A 16337-nucleotide genomic window follows, 5' to 3' on the forward strand; every position below is an offset into this window, starting at 1 on the left:
GTTCTAGGTCGCCCACCAGTAAAATGCGGGAATACATTTCAGTTCTAGGTCGCCCACCAGTAAAATGCGGGAATACATTTCAGTTCTAGGTCGCCCACCAGTAAAATGCGGGAATACATTCATGTTCTAGGTCGCCCACCAGTAAAATGCGGGAATACTTTCAGCTCTAGGTCGCCCACCAGTATAATGCAGGCATACATTTCATAATTTTGCATTGAAGCAACTTTTTAGTCTTGTATTACAGATTTTGGAATCAGTAACCCCACCAGAAGGCGGAAGGTTACAACAGGAATCCCCAGCAGTAAACAATAAAATCCCCAGCACCGGGAATCGGAAGGTTGTAACAAGAGGTCCCAGCATAAACTCAAGTCCATGTGTCAAAAGGAAGAAAAGCATCGGAAGAAAAGCACCGGAGGAAACACAAGCCGACAAGAAAGCAAGGCAACAAGAACAAATTTTGGTCTAGCCTAGCTTCTTGTTTTCTTTTAAGCACGGTGTAACAAGGAGATCGGTAAGCAGTGATAACAACATGCAACAGCAGTAACATCGCAGTCCCACGGTAGTCCCAGCTACCAAAAACTTCCCGAACTACATTGACCTGATTCCTGTTTAGCCCAGGATATGTAGGAAACCTTTGAAGCAAAGGTTCGGTCAAATCTTTTTCAAAAAAATGCTTCACACGGAGTACTCGGATGGGCAAAAATCGCTCGCTTTATCTTTGCACGAAAACCCTTCGTGTATCCGGGCAAAGAGGGGCAGCTGTAAGCACTTGATTTTTGCCCTATATGAGAATTACTCCCAAAAAATCCAAAAATAAAATGATTTTTCTTTGGTGTGCAATTTTGTGATATTTTGTGATATTTTGAATAATTATTTGTATTTGTCTGTGCGTGTTCATTTGATAAATTAATAAAAAATACAAAAATATGTCGCATTTTGCATGTAGGATTTAATTCTATAGTTGTTAGTAATTAAATTTGTTTTACAAAAATTAAAAAATTACAAAAATAAGCATCGTTTGCATTTTTAGCATTTAATGTCCAAATATACAATTTTATGCTTAATTAATACTTAATTGTGCGTTAATTGTTATTGGGAGTTAATTTGCACTTTTATAACTTAATTTAATTCTTAATAATAGTTTAAGTATTTTTATAATTTAGTTTTAGAGAAATAAAAGAAGAAAAGAAAGCGAAAATATAAAGAAAGTCGGAATTGAGCCTCTTCTTCAAATTTCAACCCCAAGCCCAAACAATTGTCCAATCTTCCCCATGACCCGGTCCATTTCGAACTGGGTCGACCCAGTCCATAACCCAAAAGACCCAAACCCCTTTGTCTTACATTTTACAACACAAAACAAAAAAAATAAAAAATAAAAACAAAGCCAAAAACCCTAAAACTAAGAAAGCATCCGCCCAACACCCATTTTGCTCTTTCTTCTCCAAAAGCTCAAAGACCCCATCCATGGCTGACCCTTTTGTTGTTGCTTCGTCTCCAAACGACCACCATCCACGTCGACCTCCCCATCTACTTCGCCGCTGCGTCGCCGGAAAACCCTCGGCCAAAATGGAAGAAAAACCCAATCGCTGCTTGTTTCATCTCCTTCCTCGACGAGCAGCTGCGATCCTTCTGCTTCTTATTGCTTCTGCTTCATCTTCCCCATCCGAACGACCTCCATTACTGCTTCGTCTTCAACTGCGAACAGCTCGAACAACCACGGCTTATTTCGCGAGCTGCTGCCCCACTGCGTCGTTTGCTCCGAGCTGCTGCTATTTCACTCCGTCTTCTTACTCAACGGACTGTTGTTGCTCACATTTTTGGGAGTTTCAGCTGCTGGCCATGGAAGCATCGTCGTCATTCAACGTCAAGCTCAAAGTCGAGCTCGACGTCCATGGATGACCCTCGACGTCCATGGCTCGACGAGTACTGCTTCTGCCGAACGCACCCTAGCTGCTGCCTCATCGACACAGGGAGCCATGGATGCCAGTGCGTCGACCTTCTCCATCTCCCAGTTCCTCCGAGCTGCTGCTGCCACTGGGTTCGTTTTTAAACGATGCCAAACGACCATCTTCTTTGGTCGTCTGCTCGTGTTCGTCATCGTTGGTTCGAGCTTTGGTCGAGGCTCATCAAGTTCGTTGTTTGTTTGGTCGTTGTTCGTCGTTTCGATCCGGTTAGTATATTTTGAGTTTTATTTTTGTCCGTATTTTGTTTTGATATTTTCGAATCTAAAATCGGCAAATGTTTGTTTTGTTTATCGTTTGAATTAATTTTAGTTCATGTTCATGTGTTGTTTGTTAAAATTAATTTTCAGATTTCAAAATAGAAGTTTAATTAATTGTTTTCATATTCATTTCATGTTTGTATTATTGTTTAAGTGAATATTTGTTAGTTTGATGTTTGTTAGATACAAATTGAAAGTTAATTAAATATTTCTTCAATTTGTTTCATGTGTTTATGTATTGTTAGAAATTGTTAATATTGTTAAGTTCAAGTTTAAGTTCATAATTGTTTCTTCGTCGATCTTGTTATTTGTTTAAAGAATTTAGTTGTAATAAGGGAAGTATGTTGGTTTTAGTCATTTGAATCCGTCATTTTTATTTTTAGATTTAATTCATGTTCATATTATGTTTGTTTGATTTTGAATCCGAAATGTGTATAGTTTGATTTCTTGTTTACCATTTGTGATTATTTCTTGAATTGGTCTCATAATCTTGTTTAAAGTGTAATATAAGAATTGTTTGTTGTAATATTGTTAGAGTGGATTTTAAGTTCAATATGATTGAATTTAGAAATCTAAATATACTTGTTTGATTGTTATTGTTGTTTAAATCCGAAAAATGGATTTGTTGTTGCTAAAAATATTGTTCAATCAAATTTTAGTTGTTCTTGGTTGTTCAATTTGTGTTCATGTGATTTATTGTTGAAATGTTGTTAAAATCATGTTCATGTGATCTTGTTGTTATGATGTTCATCCGTGTTCATATTGTTGTTTGAACATTGTTAGAAATTGATCATATTGTCTATATTTTGGTTAAGTTTGATTAATTGATGTGTTATAGCTGATGGGTAGTTTGGTAAATTTGTAATACGTTCAGGGGTAGTTTGGTAATTTCAGTAAGGTCGGAAGGGGTAGTTTAGGAATTGTACATTTTGTAATTGTTTATTTGAAGCATGGGGGACAAAATGAAATGGGGTGGGTTGTGATATGATTATTTAATATAAAGGGGGGACAAGATTTAAATTAAAGGGGAATCTTGTATTATTTTAAATAAAGCATGGGGGACAAAATGAAATGGGGTGGTGTGATATGTTTATTTAATATAATGGGGATGAGTGGGAAGATAATGGGTTTGGTAGAGAAAATGGGTTGATTTTAATTAATGGAAAGATTTTATGAGGGGTTATAAGAAGTCTTGAAATCAGAAACACAGGAGGGGGGAGAAATACACAGACAGAAAAAAAACGGGAGAGAGAAACAAATCTGAAAATAAGAGAGAGAAAAGGGCTGAACATTTAAGAGATAGAAAATTCCGAAAAATATTTAAGCTTTCAAATATAAAAAAAAACTAAAAAAAATATTCTGTTTTCTTTTGTTGTTTGAAATCAGAATTAATTGTTGTTTCATAAAAGCTGGAAGCTTTTGTTTTTTTTTTGGATTACTACTCCACCGGTCTGTTACTGGGTTGTTACTGTTGCTGGGCTATTGTTGCTGTGTTGTACTGATTTTACTGTTGTTGCTGATTCTCATATTCATTTTCTTTTGCTTCCAATATCAGGTACACAACTGAAAAGCTGTTTATTGTAATCCGAAATATGAAGCGTGAATACATATGAAGAATGAAAATTTGAAGTTTTAATTTCGTTTTTATTTCTTTGTTCCTTTTGTTGATTGTATTTAAGTTATTTCATGAATTACTAAATAATAACTGGAATAAGAAAATAATATCATAAGTTAGTCTGTAATAAATCAGTTCGGCAAAATAAGTTAATTCACTAGTTATGAAGGCTTCAAGATTATAGGTTGATCATGAACAAGTAGCTAAATTTAGCTAAGACACGAATTTAAATTAAACATCGTAAATTAGGCATTAAGGCATGACTTGAGCTTAAGCAAGATTAAGAGAACGTTTAAGTCTAATAAACTTTCTAATAAGCTTTAGTAATTATGGTTAAATCTAGTTTCAAATGATTGTGAATAATTAATCTCAATAATTTTTTTTTAAAAAAAATAACAATGCTGAGTTTTAATCTAGCTATATTTGTTTATTTTGAATATTAGTTGTTGAATTTTTATTTTATTTATAATTTCGAAATTAAGAGTGAAATTCCTTTTTCATCAATATTTGTATTAATCAAGCAATTAACATGTCATGTCTTCTTAAAATAATAAAAGCTAGTAATAAATTAGGATTTTCTTTCTTTATTTTAGAGACTCGTTTTTATAGAAAAATGTAGTCGTTTTAAGATTTGTCCAAATAAATGAGATGAGCCTCGCTTAATGAAATGTATAGATTGCGGGGCCCTCAATAAATGTACATTTAATCGCTTAGAATTAGGGAGGATCCGTTTTAGCAAATTTCACGGCCCTACCCAAAATAATGATACGCTAGACTCTTTAGGCGCGATTTAATTAATTTTACCTTCTTAAACTCGGATGCGCATTTCATGCGACCCAAATCTAAATCCTAAAACATTGAATAAAAATGTGTTCCGGATTGCGGGTGCATTTCATGTGACGTAATCCAAAGACATGTTTTAAACGATGTTCACAATTTTTTTTTTAAAAAATAATAATAATAATAAAGTGGTAAAGAGTTAAAATTGGCACATCGGTTCATAATTGTATTAAAATCAGATAAATAAGCCAAATATGACAATTGAGCGACCGTGCTAGAACCACGGAACTCGGGAATGCCTAACACCTTCTCCCGGATTAACAGAATTCCTTATCCGGATTTCTGGTTCGCGGACTGTAATATGGAGTCATTCTTTTCCTCGATTCGGGATTAAACTGGTGACTTGGGACACCCTAAATCTCCCAAGTGGCGACTCTGAAATAAATAAACAAATCCCGTTTCGACTGTCCTTTAATTGGAAAAAAACTCCTTGTACCCTCGCGGGGGCGGAAAAAGGAGGTGTGACATGCCCTACTTTGGCGATATCTGAAGCTGGTGGTGAAACCGGCCTGTGTGGGAGGCGACACCTATTTTGGTCGTGAAAGAGACCACTGTGACAGGGGGATAGAGTTCGGGGGCCCGTAATTTTTCCGAGCGGTCCATCATCAATTTGGCTGGGCCGCGCTCCCTCTTCGGCTAATAAGAGGTTGAATGGCGTGGTGGTGGATGATTACGAATCTAATTCTGACATCGATCCTGAGGACATGAGGATGTTCAAGGAAGGCTTTACCAGGGTCAATGTGAGGGCGGAAGGTCCTTCTCGCGTACTCGAGATTTCATCGAATTTTAACCTGTTGGAGGACATGGTAGAGTTGGTGCCTCAATTTGACCTTCTGTGTTCCGCCACCGAAAGTGAGTCTCTTTGGTAGATCAACGATTCCACTTTGTCATGTGGTGTGGCTGGGATGGCCTTGAGGGTGAGTTTCCTTTCGCCATTTTTTTTTGTTTTGTGCTATTTTGCTTTCGCTGATTTCTCCCCTCTTTTTTTTAGACTTACATGCTGGAGATCGAGAGTGCTCGTAGGGCTGAGACTAGGGCCGAAGTCTTTTTGAAAATGGTCGCGAAGTATCGCCAGTATCGCAACAAGTGCCGTGAGATTCATGCGCAGCTGAGGGCGGGCAGTAATACTCAATCCGTTAGGGATGAGTTGGATAAAAGGGATGGGGAACTGATGCGGTCTATCCGCAAATGCAGTGAGCTCGAAGAGTTACTCAATAACAAAGACGAGGAGCTCAAAGTGGGCAAAGGGATTGCAGCGGAGTACGAAGACCTTCAGGTGAAGGTGCTATTTTTGCGAGCCGAGCTCGAATAAAACGCTACCAGAGTCATCGGCCTAAGTGCATAATGGATGGAGAAAGTGGCTGAGCTAGAAAAGAAGGTGGCCGAGTTGGAGAGAGCTGAGGGGGCTCGAGTGTCAGCTTTGGCAAGGGTGGTGGCGTTGGAAGACACTATCCGCATCCTTAGGTCTGAGCGGGAAGCTAATAGGGCGACAAGCACACTGAGGGAGGCACGACTCGAGGAGTGGATTGGTGAACTTGATGGGGATGCTTCGAGCCTGGGAGATGTTACGGCTCTCGAGGCTGAGAAGGTGCAGCTGTTGGCTCAGACCAGCCCTCAAGAATCTGCCCCTGTTGCTGGTCCCCGCCACTTGTATGAGCTATGGGTTCATGCTGAGGCCCAACGAGATATATATATATATATATATATATAGGGGCTTGTGGGAGGCAGTGAGCGTTCCTGAGGCCGCTTTTGAAGATGCTCGGGTGAAGGAACGTGAGGCTCGTTTTGCCTGTGGTTATGACCCTACGACACCAGAGGCCGGTGAGGGTGCTGAGATTGAAGATGGGATCCCTTATGATTATGATGATGCTGGGGGAGTAAGGCGACGGAGATGATGCCGAGTGAATTTTTTTTCCAGCTTTTGTACTTAGTTTTTTTTGTTCTTTTGTTGTTTGTTTACATCTTTTTCTTGGGGGCCCCCTTTTGGCCTTTTGTAAGGCGCCAGCTGTTGTGCATGTACATTTTCTGAATAGAATAGTCGTTTTGCCTTTGGTTACATATCTTTTGACTTTCTTTCTCTCTTTTTTTTTGAAAAAGATCTTCGGATTTCATGAGTCCTTGATTTTTAATTGGGAATTTGAATGAGGTCGAATTTAGTTTGCTTGATCTGTGCGAGATCGGATTTTGTTTTGTTAGTTCAAATAAAGTCACTTTTGATCTGCAAATTCGAGCGAGGTTGAATTCTAACTTTCCAATTTGGGCGAAATCAATTTTGACTTGTAAATTCGAGCGAGGTCGAAAGCAAACTCACGGACTTGGGCGAAATCAGTTTTGACTTATGTATTCGAGCGAGGTCGAATTCAGACTTGCCAACTTGGTCAAAGTCATTTTTGACTTGTATATTCAAGCAAGGTCGAATTTAAACGTGCCAACTTGGGTTAGGTTAGTTTTGACTTGTATATTCGAGCGAGGTCGAATTCAGACTTGCCAACTTGAGCAAGGTCAGTTTTGACTTGTATATTCGAGTGAGGTCGAATTCAGACTTGCCAACTTGGGTGAGGTCAGTTTTGACTTATGTATTCAAGTGAGGTCAAATTCAGACTTGCCAACTTGGGCGAAGTCAGGTTTGACTTGTATATTCGAGTGAGGTCGAATTCAGACTTGCCAAATTGGGCGAGGTCAGGGGCTGTAGGGGCGTAATTTCAAGCGAGATTGAATTTAGACTTTCGTTTGGCGATGACCGGGGGACGTAGAGATGTAAATTCGTGCGAGGTCGAATTATGACCCATTATGAGTTCGACGAGGTCAAACTTTGATTTGTTAATTCGAGCAAAATTGAATTTAGACTTCCGTTTGGCGATGGCCGGGGGCCGTAGGGGTGTAAATTCGAGTGAGGTCGAAATTGTAACCCGTTGTAAGTTCGAGCAAAGTCGAACTTTCCTTTCACTTGGCAATGGTCGTAAGGGTGTAAATTCGAGCGAGGTCGAAATTGTAACTCGTTGTGAGTTCGAGCAAAGTCGAACTTTCCTTTCACTTGGCGATGTGCGGGCTTGGTGGGATGGTGAGATTTGCCTGTTGCATTACTTTTATTGGTGAACATTACTCGTTGCTGCATCGTTTATGCGTGCGTCGGGGTGAGTCCCGATTTGTTTAATTTTGCTTTCATTGGAGAGTACTGTGCGTCGGGGTGAGTCCCAGTCTATCTAGTCCCTTCTTTGGCGGGATGGGCGATGAATTTTGTCGCTTATGCTTCTGAACACCCTGGGACTTGATTAATTTCGAATGAAGTTCGGGCGTGATTCGTAATATCTAGTCGGTTGAACCGGCATAGGATTGCCATGGTGAGCAGCCGTGCAAGCTTTTTGTGCTTATGTTCTGCCTGTGTTGGAGAGATTGTATGTTCCATGGGCTCACCGCCCAGTCCCAGTTCATAGAGATTTTCTTAATAATGTCGGCTTGTTCTGAGCCGTTTGTCTGTTATTTGTAATATGGTATGGTGTGGAGGGTTTTGTTCGACCGTTACCTGCGGGATTGTAGGTGCAGAACGCTGTCCTAATGTGTTCGGTGGCGCTTGTTCCTTGTTCGCGCACCTGTGAGAATGCTCGTGTTCCTGTCCCTATCTAAAAAAGAAAAAACGACAAGTTAAGCCCCAACGACATTGCCTGTTACCTTGACCTGATAAGCCAGCGAAGGGAGAAGGGCGCTATAGGATGAATCGTTTTATCCCATACTCGAATGGCGATTTCAGATTTTGTAGCCTCGTGTTTGGCTTTACCGTTAGTCGCGTCTAGGCTTCTTATGGGCTGAACATACTTTGCCCGTTGGGATCTCGAGCTCGGGTTCCAATCCGATCCCGTCTGATGTACGCAAAAATAAGGGAAACATAAGTTATACTTTGTACATAAATTACTCACTATGCATACGAGTACAAAAATAAGGTAGGATAAGCCGGTTATTTCAAAAAATCACACAGTAGGCTATCGTCCTTCCCTAAGAGGTGGAAGTATAGATCAATATATAACGTTAATATAGCAAATAGGATCGCGGATGTGCTAAGTGCGTAGTGGTCGTAATCCCACTTTGAGTACTCGTATGACGTACCAAACCCATCGCTACAGCGAGACGTGGATTTTGCATAGATATCAGACATAATTTCGATTTCATGCAAATATCTGACCCTGATTGGTTTGGTTATTTCAGAAGCTTGTCTACCACTTTTTCAAGTTGGTGTTTATACTGAAATGGTGAAGCTATGACAATCGGAAAGTGATACTTTGGCTAGTTTTAGAAAGAACTAAGATTTTGGCTAGAAAATCCCCACAGACTGTGTCAAATTGTTCGACCAAAAAGATTTAGACTTTAGGTTGAACTAATTAAATAAGAAGGTTTTGGGTAAATTCTGGTCAAAGATAAGTTACCCTAGATCTAAGATAGAAGATATGAATAAGCAAATAAAGCAAACATAAGATTTAACTGTAATATTGATTAAATCCCATTATATAATAAGAGGATGGTGATTTTCATAACATTGAACAACAATGAAGAATACATGGATGGAAAAGGTCACCGATCTTTAACAAGGTGGAACCCATATATTTGGTGTGATGAGACTAACGATATATATTGAGGATCTAAGCTTCCTTGCTTCTTTCTTCTTCATGGAGAGAGAGAGAGAGATAAAGATCCCTCATTTTCTTAGAGAACATGTCTGTGTGTGGATTTGTATCAGCTCCCCCTTTCTTCTTTTTCTCAATTAGTTTATATACTAGGTCTTCTCCTTTACCCATTGGTCATTAACTATAGTACTTAAGTCATTTGATTATATTACGGACCGACCCCTTGAAATGCCGTAATATCCAGTTCGCCTCTCAAGCATTCCGAATACATGACCTCGGCCGTGGCCGAGGTGCGTGTCGTTACAACGTGGTATGGATACGACAGTCCCATGTAACTTTTCATCATCCCTTCCTACGCCGATTCTTGTCTGGTCAGATTTTGACCTATACAATAATGTGTATTGAAAATAATGTAAGTAAACGCCAATTTTGGACAAACAAGGGCGGATTCATTATCCAAATCATGGGGCACGTAAATCTATCATCTCTCCGTCATACTATTTATATTATGTACATATTTTTTAAAATTTCTCTAATCTTATTTGTTGGCTCTCATGCTCCAAAAAAACTAAATGATGTACTAACTGGTTGAATATTGGATATTAACCCAAAAGAATAGGGATCGATCCCTATTTAGTACTTTTTTTAGTGGTGTACCCATGTTCTAAAAATCTTAAATCCGCCTCTAGATAAATGTAGTAAAGTCTTAAAACTCGACCATCCTAGACCTAAACCCATGCATATGTGAAGCTACATTGTCACAATATTTTGACACCATTTACACAATTCCGTGCACGTCATTGGTACGTTCAACCTCGAAAACTCATTTAATATGCATGCAGTCAACGGGGCGGCTCTAAAGGCTTGGGTAGTGAGGTCGTCGCCTTCTGCCCCCAAAATTTGAAGGCCCTAAATTTGTTCTTCTTCTTCTTCTTCTTCTTCTTCTTCTTCTTCTTCTTCTTCTTCTTCTTCTTATTATTATTATTATTATTATTATTATTATTATTATTATTATTATTATTATTATTATTATTATTATTATTATTATTATTATTATTATTATTATTTTGTCCCAAAATCCATCTTACACACCTATTAAAGACGAGAATAATATTACACACCAAAATTTTTAAAGGTGTGTCAATTATACACCACTTCGATGTTTGACCACATTTGCTTAAAGATTGCTATTACACGCGCCAATCAGCGTCTGGCACGTGTCATAAATCGTTAAAAAAAGAAAAACTGAAAAAAACCTCTGCCCCCAACCTCCACTCCTCATCTTCCCAAAGAAAAAAATACAGAAAAAACCTCCACCCCCTCCTCATCTCCCCAACCCCATCATCTTCTCCACCACCACCATACTACAACCACCCTTCCACTACAAGAACCTTCTTCCCTAACTATAGATTCAACTCTTTGCCCGATTTTAAACAAGTTTTAACAACATCTATCACAAATCCTTATAGAAATTTCAAAATCAAGCTTAAACCCAAAGCTTCAAACTTGTTAATGGTGTTTTTTGAATTTCATCAAAATTAATCACCTAAGTAAATTTTTATTCAACAATAATCACGAATTCAAACTAATTTTTAAGGTTATGAAACACCAAAATCAACAATACCCGATTAAATTTTTAAGCTTTTTCAAAAGGTCAATAATGGTAATTTTTACAAGACCCAATAGCTCCTCTTTTCTTCTTCCTTTTCTTTTTCTTCTTAGTCATGAGGGTTGAAGAGACGAAATATGAGGGGCTATACAAAATTAGGATGGAGGTTGGGGAAGAAGACGAAATGGGGGAGGGGGGGGAATCGCTGGGGTGTGGGTTTGGGAAGAAGACATGGGTTATATTTTTTTCTTTCACTTGTAAAGAAAATAGTTAAAAAAGGGGAAAATAAAATAAAAAACTTAATTTCAGATGATTTTTGTTGTTTTCACGCGCCTCTTTTATGTGTAATACACGCGTGTGACACATGGCAAAAGAGGTGTGTAATTGTCACACTTTTAAAAGTTTTGGTGTGTAATACTATTCTCGTGTTTAACATGTGAGTAAGAGGGATTTGAGTACAAAGTCGATGGATAAAATATGTATTTTGCCTTATTATTATTATTATTATAATATAAATTGTATAAATAATTAGTATAAAGAAAAGCGTTACCGTTTATTTTTTGTTATTAGATTGGGGTTATTTTATATCAATAAATTCATAAATTATGATAGTTTCCTTTACTAATTAATTAGTATATTTGCTTCAATCTCCAATTTTTATTTTATTCTTTTTATATAGGAATTAAATCATATATATCGGCAACATAATGAGTTTCTTTTACAACGTTTTCTCAAATTGCATGAACACAAAAGCATTCATGCACCAGTTTTCTTTTAGTGTAATTCGACATATTATATTAGGTTATTTATAATTTATTTTAGATATTCACCAATAAATGCTACTTAATAGAATAAACTACAATTATCGTATAAATTGATCATAAGGAATAAATATTTTTAACACCGTTAACATCCGATAGTCCACCACTTTATTTTTTATGCTCTTCTTCCTATTTTTTTTTAAATTCGCTTATTTTATTTTAAATGATTAATTTATTGTTTAGAAAGTAAATTTTATTGTTAGTGTAAATATTTTATAAAATAAATTTAAGGACCTCTTAATATAGTTTCGCTTGAAGCCACGAGATCCATTGAGCCTCCCTCGCAATCAACATTAAAGAAATAAAGAAAGTTATAATCTACATGTATAGTCATACATTGATAAAGAAAGTAAGAAAGTAGGAAAGGAATCTCTCACAAATTTGAAAAAAATTGAAGAGTTAAAAAGTCAGTTGTTGGACAATGCAATGAGAAGCGCTGTTGTTTTGTCAGGAATTCAGGATATATATCACGTTCATATTACCTGTGGGGACTTTGAATTATTTCTTCTCAATTAATGAGAAAAAGAAAGAAAAGAGTGAGGGGTTGGGAAGAAGAAAAAGGGTTCTCTTGGATCCTCTTGTTTTGCAAAAAGGGTCCTCTAACACCCACACTTTTGACTCCATGCATGTCTCCCTCAGCAATGTTTTGACGATCATTATTTAACACTACGTTATGCTTAACACTTTTTCTAATTTTTAGTTGCGGGAATCAGGATTTTAATTAAGAAAAATTAAAATATAACAAAGATAAATATATAAGAAAGTCAAAGAGATTCAATATATAGTATACATGCTTAAAAAATATTACGTAAGGTCCAGAGAAGAATTGCATCCCAAGGGATATGATGTACGCAACCTATTCTAATACAAGTATCGGCTCGAACTACTATTACTTCAAGACTCCTTTCTTTGTAGTTCTGTTTGCACCATTTTAATGGGTAACAAGTATACCATAGTACAAAATTCTCCCCAAAGATATCTTTATTGAGGAAAGCTGATCAATGACTATAAAATAATGTTTACTAGCTAGAATCTCCGTTACTCCCTAAAAAAAGTAAAGAAGATACCTTTGGGATTTTAATCATTAGGTGCTGCGAAGACTAGCCACATAAGTTTACTTAATTAAATATTAAAGTACATAATTAATAGCAATATATGATCACGGGCGGAGCTAGAGTGTCAGGAGCGGATTCAGCTGAACCCAGTAATTTTGGTTCAAACATTGTATTTGTCTTAAAAGAATTCATTGATACTCAAACACTGTATATATAAATTATTAATTTAGAACCCAATAGCCTAAAACGATTAGAATCCCGAATCCATAAACTTAAAATCTTGGCTCCGCATCTAATGGTTACATTCTTACTTCATATCCCAATCATAGTATTTTAATAAAGGAACTACTACTTATATTATAACATATATACTAACAAATCTTCACTCGATAATCTCACGAGGATTCCTTCCTCTTCCTAATTCACCTTCTCCCTATTCCTTGTCATTTCTTTCAAAAAAAATAAAAAACATTTACTTTACATATAATTTAATTATAAGCTAGCAAATATTAGGACCAAATCCCACAAAACCATTTGCTCCATCAAAAGAAATTTGGATGCCTTCTTGCTGGATGTTTCCTATAATGGAAAGTCCTGATGCTGATGGAGCAAATGCAAAGCAAAATGTACCCTTGTCATTCACTGGAATTAGAAAGTTTCTAGCTGGAAGGGTTAGTATTTGCCCACCCATGAGGAAAAATGAGACGGTTGGTACCCGAACCGTTACGAACCCGTTTAGATCATAACACGTGTCGAATATTGAGATTGCGGGTGCCCGAGGAAGGCTGGCGGTTTCGGCTACGAATGCATCTCGAAACGCCACATACACTGCTGCAGGAAACCGTGTCACGGCCGTTCCAGTGTCCATGACCACTCCACCATCTCCGAGCTCGGTTATCTTAAATACATCCTCTGATATTGGTATTCGAGCACCTCCAATTCCAAGACCCGTTAATCCGATATAGTAAAAACTCGGGCCTAGTGGATTTCGGATCAACGGTACCCATGCTGCACCCACGGGTAATACTCCGCGACCGAACTCAAGCGACCCGGTTGATTCGGTGCCCCGACTCACTAAACAATAACTAAATGCCCCACCCGTTTGCCCACCAAGTTGGCCCACAAGTGACATGGACCCACCACCAAGGCCCAACAAACCAGCAGCTGCAGTAAACATGCCACTATTGCTATGTCCACACCCAATAGCCACATTTTTAACCATACTATGACCAAAAGTAAGTGTTTCAATAGCAATTGTACCTCTAGTGTATGAACCATCACCGTATAGAACCTCATACTTGCACCGACCCGCATGGCAACCCGAATTCTCAACCCGATTACACACCGACGAACCGCATGACACTCCGGCAAATGATCCGGAAAGAGACGGGTCAAATACCGGGTCGGATTGGTGATAGCATTGGGTACAGGGCTGACACTGTACCCAAACAATATCACTGCCAGAATCAATAACCATATATTGGTTCCTAGCTGGACTACCTACACCAATCCTAACAAAATATTCACCACTTCCTTGGTCCATACCCGAAATCACATTCGACCCGAATTCCTCGACCCGATACACACCACCACCAGTGATTCTGTGAATGAGACTAGACACCCTTTTTATATCTCTTTTCATACGAGCCTCAAACATTTTGCTATGGTTAGAGAAATAATTGGAAAAGTGTAATTTGTCTCTGTGAATTAACTTGAGCTTCCAGTTTTTCTGTTCTTCTCCATTTTCTTCACCATTTTCATTATCAAAATGAAAGTCTTCTTCTTGTTTTTCATGTGGGGTTTGGATTTTTGTAGAAAATTGGGAAATGGTTTCTTGAACATTGAAATTTTCATGAGTGGGATATGGGAATATTGCATGGGCTGTAGTTGAGTTATTGATTTCACTTGCAGCTGTTGTATTTGTGGCAGTAAGAAAAATGAGCACAATTAACAAAACTAGTATCTTTTGTAAGGGGACAAACATTTCTTGTTTGTTTATTGTTTTAGGATTTATTTCTCTTCAATGGTTTTGGAGGTGTGTGGAAGTGGTGGTGAGAGGGAAATTGTAGATTTATTTATTTAAGGGGTTTTGGATGTGAACAAGAAAAAACAAAGGGGATTGAGAGAGGGTATATAGGGTGGTGATTGTGGGGTTGGAGAAGAGACTTTGGCCTAGTTTTGGAGGGTAAGAAATAATTGAATGATGAGATTTCATTTTCGTGTTTCTTAGCTTCTATATATACGCTAGAATACATACATACATATATATTTGATCTGAATTATCTACATTGACCGTGTAAAATATTTTTACGCATCACATCTCGTTTTATTGTTAACAATTACAGTCAAACATCTTTATAACAGTCTCATTTATTTCGATATTTTTTGGCTAATATAGTATTGTTATAGAGGATATATATATATATATTACAACATAATATAAAAATCGGTTCTGAGAAAAACTTGGCTTTTATAGTGAATGATAGTTATATAGGGATGTTATTATAGAAAAGTCTAACTGTAATTACAATTTTATAAATCACTAATTCATATAAAAATTATGTATATTAGTAGTGTAATTTACCTTTCGTAACAAGTTAATAGTACCTTTTTTTAGAAGCATTAGGTTTCCGATCAATGTTTATAATAAAAATTACTAGTAATTATTGTTATATCGAGGAAGAGGTAAACCCGAAAATAAAGAAGATAAAAGAACACCAAATTTAACGTGGAAACCCTTCAAATCGAAGGTAAAAAATTACGGGATCACAAAGATCCAAAAAGCTTCACTATAATAAAAAGAGGGTTATCAAAGTTCTCCAAATTGGATGCACAATAAGTGCCAAACACGGAGCAACAAGAGCAATACCGAATTAATTGAAGAAGGAGGAAAAGCCACAAAAATGGAGTTGTTGTTCGGGGCTCGAAATTGGATGCTACGAGTGTCTAATTCGATCTCCACCGTCCAAATCAAAGACTATGATATTATGAACACTCAGTCAAAATTTCAGCCCAATCCAACAGTTAACGAATCAGAAAAACGTGATTTGAAGCTGGCTGGTCGGAACAAAAATCTGCAGCAAAACACTTTTTCTTCTCTCTTCTCTCTTGATGAAAGCTCTCTCAAAAATCACTTTTATGTGCTAAAGTCTTTCAAAGACTTATACCAATGAGCATAAAACAATTCTTCAAGGTTGTCATATTTATAGATAATGAGTGGTACTTTCTCTTAAAGTCAAAACCAACTCTAAATAGGAATAAAACTGAATCCAATTCCGAATAGGAATGGAAACTAAAAGAGAATAGGATTAGGCCATTGGACCTTTGGCTGGACAACATGGGCATGAGCCCAATAAACTTCCTCTCTAGCCAAGGGTCCAAATATGTCTTCAAGTAAAGCAACTATTGACAGGCTTTATGCCTGCCAATTTTCTGCAAAACGCATGTTTACCTGCAAGCTTAACAACGAAGTCCTTAGGCTGCTCCATATAAATCTCCTCATCTAAATCACCATGAAGAAAATTAGACTTTATATCCATTTGTTCAACGTCTAAATCTAG

The 16337-nt window shown here is 37.4% G+C and overlaps 1 protein-coding gene across 1 annotated transcript; it reads right to left on the reverse strand.

The window, feature by feature from the left end:
- Window positions 1-13070: 13070 nt before the first annotated feature.
- Window positions 13071-14971, reverse strand: LOC107797799 (protein ASPARTIC PROTEASE IN GUARD CELL 2-like). Its single transcript, XM_016620722.2, has one exon. It carries the CDS (start codon window positions 14759-14761, stop codon window positions 13277-13279), a length of 1485 nt encoding a protein of 494 aa, XP_016476208.1. The 5' UTR covers window positions 14762-14971; the 3' UTR covers window positions 13071-13276.
- Between the last annotated feature and the right edge of the window lie 1366 nt (window positions 14972-16337).

Source organism: Nicotiana tabacum, chromosome 16 (genome assembly GCF_000715075.1).
Source record: "Nicotiana tabacum cultivar K326 chromosome 16, ASM71507v2, whole genome shotgun sequence".
In the NCBI taxonomy this organism is placed as follows: Eukaryota; Viridiplantae; Streptophyta; class Magnoliopsida; order Solanales; family Solanaceae; genus Nicotiana; species Nicotiana tabacum.

Excerpts from the sequence above, each read along its gene's own strand:
- LOC107797799 (XM_016620722.2), bottom strand. The coding sequence starts at position 14,761 with ATGTTTGTCCCCTTACAAAAGATACTAGTTTTGTTAATTGTGCTCATT.